Raw genomic sequence first — 3,037 nt, 5'->3', positions numbered from 1 at the left:
ATGCTTTCTCTGGCTTAGTTATGCCACGGGATGTCCTTTTTTAATGTAACCGACTTTACTTTTTTTTGCAGGCTGGATGGCAAGCACGTTGTCTTTGGATAAGTTGTGGAGGGCTACATCTTCATCAAAAAAATGGAGAGCTATGGTTCCAGAAATGGAAAGAACAGTGTCAAGATGGTCATTGCTGACTGTGGCCAGCTTTAAACACCTCAACCGCTAACCTTCACGTCTAGTTAACCCTCACCTAAATCTAACCACAACATTCTTTACCAGGATATATAACCCTCATTGTTCATTTGTCTTTGATCAGTGGCCATGTCCTATTTTGTACACATTTACTGTTTGTATCGACAAATAAAGAGAAACAATGACCTTGTTTATTGGACTTTTATTATTTTAATGATTAAAATATGGAGATCAATTTATAAAGATTTAATAATCATTTGTAGCATTATTATAAAGTGTTTTTTATTTCAACCTAGACACCTTAAATGATGACATCTAAATCTGTCCTTCAATCAAATAAAAAACAGATAAATTCTTAATATGTAGCCCATCTGAAACAGCTTTCATGCACTTTTTATGCATTAAAATAAGTCAGCTTTGATTTTGTTTTATAAATAACTTGTTTTATAAATAAGCCACTGGCATTTATATGTACATTCGTATTGTTTTTAACGATGCTGCAGCTGTATTTATGTGTAGGCCTACAGAAAAGGCTTGATGACAGCTGGCCCAGAATCAGATCATTCATGTATTCATTAATATGCGTGTTTTTGCTCTTACAGACCAAATAAAAAGTATCATTCATGAGGCCATAAATAGGCCAGGCACACGTTAACAAAAACGCACGCCTTCAAGCTGCGTTTCCTAAAAAGCGGGTCATGAAAAATCTTAATGATAATGTTTCATTGGTCCGGGCTTGTGTCTGTCGAAGTATTCAAACGCTCTTATTGGACGGAGGCGATTTAGTGACGCCCCTCTCCGGTAATTATATCGCGCAGCGGCCTTCATCCGGTCTTTTTCTCAGTTGAAAGCGCACTAGCGGTGAACGGTTCACGCGCATCAGCCCCAGCATTATCCAAACGCAAAACAATCTTAAGTCATGGCAAACCCCAGAGTTTTCTTCGATCTCGCCGCAGACGGAAAGGCGGTTGGGAGAGTGATCATGGAGGTAAATTTTAGGCGATATTCTCCTGTCTTTTCTATCAATCGGGCTATGGCGCAAATGGAGTAATTTTCCACTCGGGAGTGGGTTTGGTGTTTATTGATAGCTGCTGGAAGAGTCAGCGAAACTCTTCACGCGCTGCAAGACTAGCTGTATGATGAATGCGAGGCGCTAATCGCCCACGGCTGCGTGTTTTACAGCTCGAGCGGCTGTTTAGCGTGCCATGCGTTGTTCATTATCGTTTATTCCCCCCTGTATCTGCACGTGCTGCAAGCATTAACGTTAGCTTGCATGTAAACTTGTTGCTGGTGGAGTGAAATTCGTGAAAAGACTTTGGGGAATTGATGCTGATAATCCCAGTGCGCATATATGGGCTGGGGCCGTCTCTCTATTGTTTAGCCCTGGGACCGGTAAAGCCACTTCTCGTTCAGGCCCAAATAAAGCTTCACGTCCCAAAAATAAACGCAAACTGCAAAACGAACACTCGGTTTCGCATTTTAATTGTACTTTTTAAAAAATGAGTTCATTTATTTCTCGCGTTAATACTCGGTCTAATGAAAAGATATTGAAAGTTCTGCTGGTGGGGGATGGGAGGGGGGAACTGTTCTCCGGAGATTTCCATGCATCCGCTATAATAGTCAAAAGATCACGCTGTGCGTAATGGCGCAGACAGTTTGCTGCGTAACTGTCGTGTGAACGAATTTGTTTGCTTTTATTTTGAAAATCGTCTTGTGGCGGCATCACAAACCAAGATTCACACAATTTGTACGCGTTCAAATACAAAATGCTTTGTAAACGGCCATTTTAATTCAACGTCTACTAGTTAAAAGAACCCGGAAATGTCACACGCGCACGTTGTCGGACAGAGACGCGCCCTTGCGCTGCTGCAAGATTGTTGTAACAAGTCCAGATACGTATCGTGCTCTCTGCACTGTACTTTTACCCGCTCTTTCTTTTCTGCGGTCTAAGTGCAGCATGCCCACACAGACACAAGTCGATGTTTGCGCTATGCAGTTGTTTCTTACGCACTTGTAATGCCACACAAGCTTAGTTTTGTGCCTAGATGCTGCAGTGTGATCATGCGGCTGAATGGGTGACGTGCACCCACAGGCAACTGTGCAGACAGCATCTGGGAGTGCATGGTTTTATTTGGGATGGGGTGTGCATGTCAAACGTGAAGTTTTCCATTGACTTCCTTTTTGCGGTTATTTCATACAACAATCGTTCTCCGTAAACTTGCATCCACATTAATAACCTATACTCTGAATATTTTAAATCAGCCGTGTTCTGTAATTTGCTATCGAATTAATATGCACGTTTTCTTTTCACAGCTAAAAGCTGACGTTGTCCCTAAAACAGCAGGTACCATAATTCTTCCCACTTTTGAGTTTCATTTACAATCACAAGGCTTGAAAGTTTTAACATGTTCATCGCTCTTTGCACCTTTTTGTTTTAGAGAACTTCAGGCAGCTGTGTACAGGACAGAATGGCTACGGCTACAAAGGATCCACCTTCCACCGTGTCATCCCTGGTTTCATGTGCCAGGTATGACAGATTACGTAGTCTGCCATTGTCACATGATGGGTATTATTTTGGGTGTGTCGGTGTGTGCATCTATCTGCCTTTCTGTAATTCTTTTAGTTTGTAAGCTTAAGTTAAGTTGTAACTTGTTGCTGTTACCGTAACCGCTCTAATCTTCTCACTGTGGTTGTAGGGCGGCGACTTCACAAAACACAACGGAACTGGTGGAAAGTCCATTTACGGAAACAAGTTTGCGGATGAGAACTTCATCCTGAAACACACCGGTGCCGGATGTCTGTCCATGGCCAATGCTGGCCCCAACACCAATGGTTCCCAGTTCTTCGTCTG

The 3,037-nt window shown here is 42.3% G+C and overlaps 1 protein-coding gene across 1 annotated transcript; it reads left to right on the top strand.

The window, feature by feature from the left end:
• Nucleotides 1-1,010: 1,010 nt before the first annotated feature.
• Nucleotides 1,011-3,032, top strand: LOC130551176 (peptidyl-prolyl cis-trans isomerase-like; the record flags this gene model as incomplete). Its single annotated transcript, XM_057328719.1, has 4 exons — nt 1,011-1,174; nt 2,500-2,530; nt 2,625-2,713; nt 2,883-3,032. Coding segments are annotated over exons 1-4 (339 nt in total), but the record flags the coding sequence as incomplete, so codon positions are not given.
• Between the last annotated feature and the right edge of the window lie 5 nt (nt 3,033-3,037).

The sequence above is a fragment of the Triplophysa rosa genome, unplaced genomic scaffold (genome assembly GCF_024868665.1).
Source record: "Triplophysa rosa unplaced genomic scaffold, Trosa_1v2 scaffold755, whole genome shotgun sequence".
In the NCBI taxonomy this organism is placed as follows: Eukaryota; Metazoa; Chordata; class Actinopteri; order Cypriniformes; family Nemacheilidae; genus Triplophysa; species Triplophysa rosa.
The sequence above is the reverse complement of the archived record's forward strand: the minus strand, read 5'-3'. Positions and strand labels throughout refer to the sequence as shown.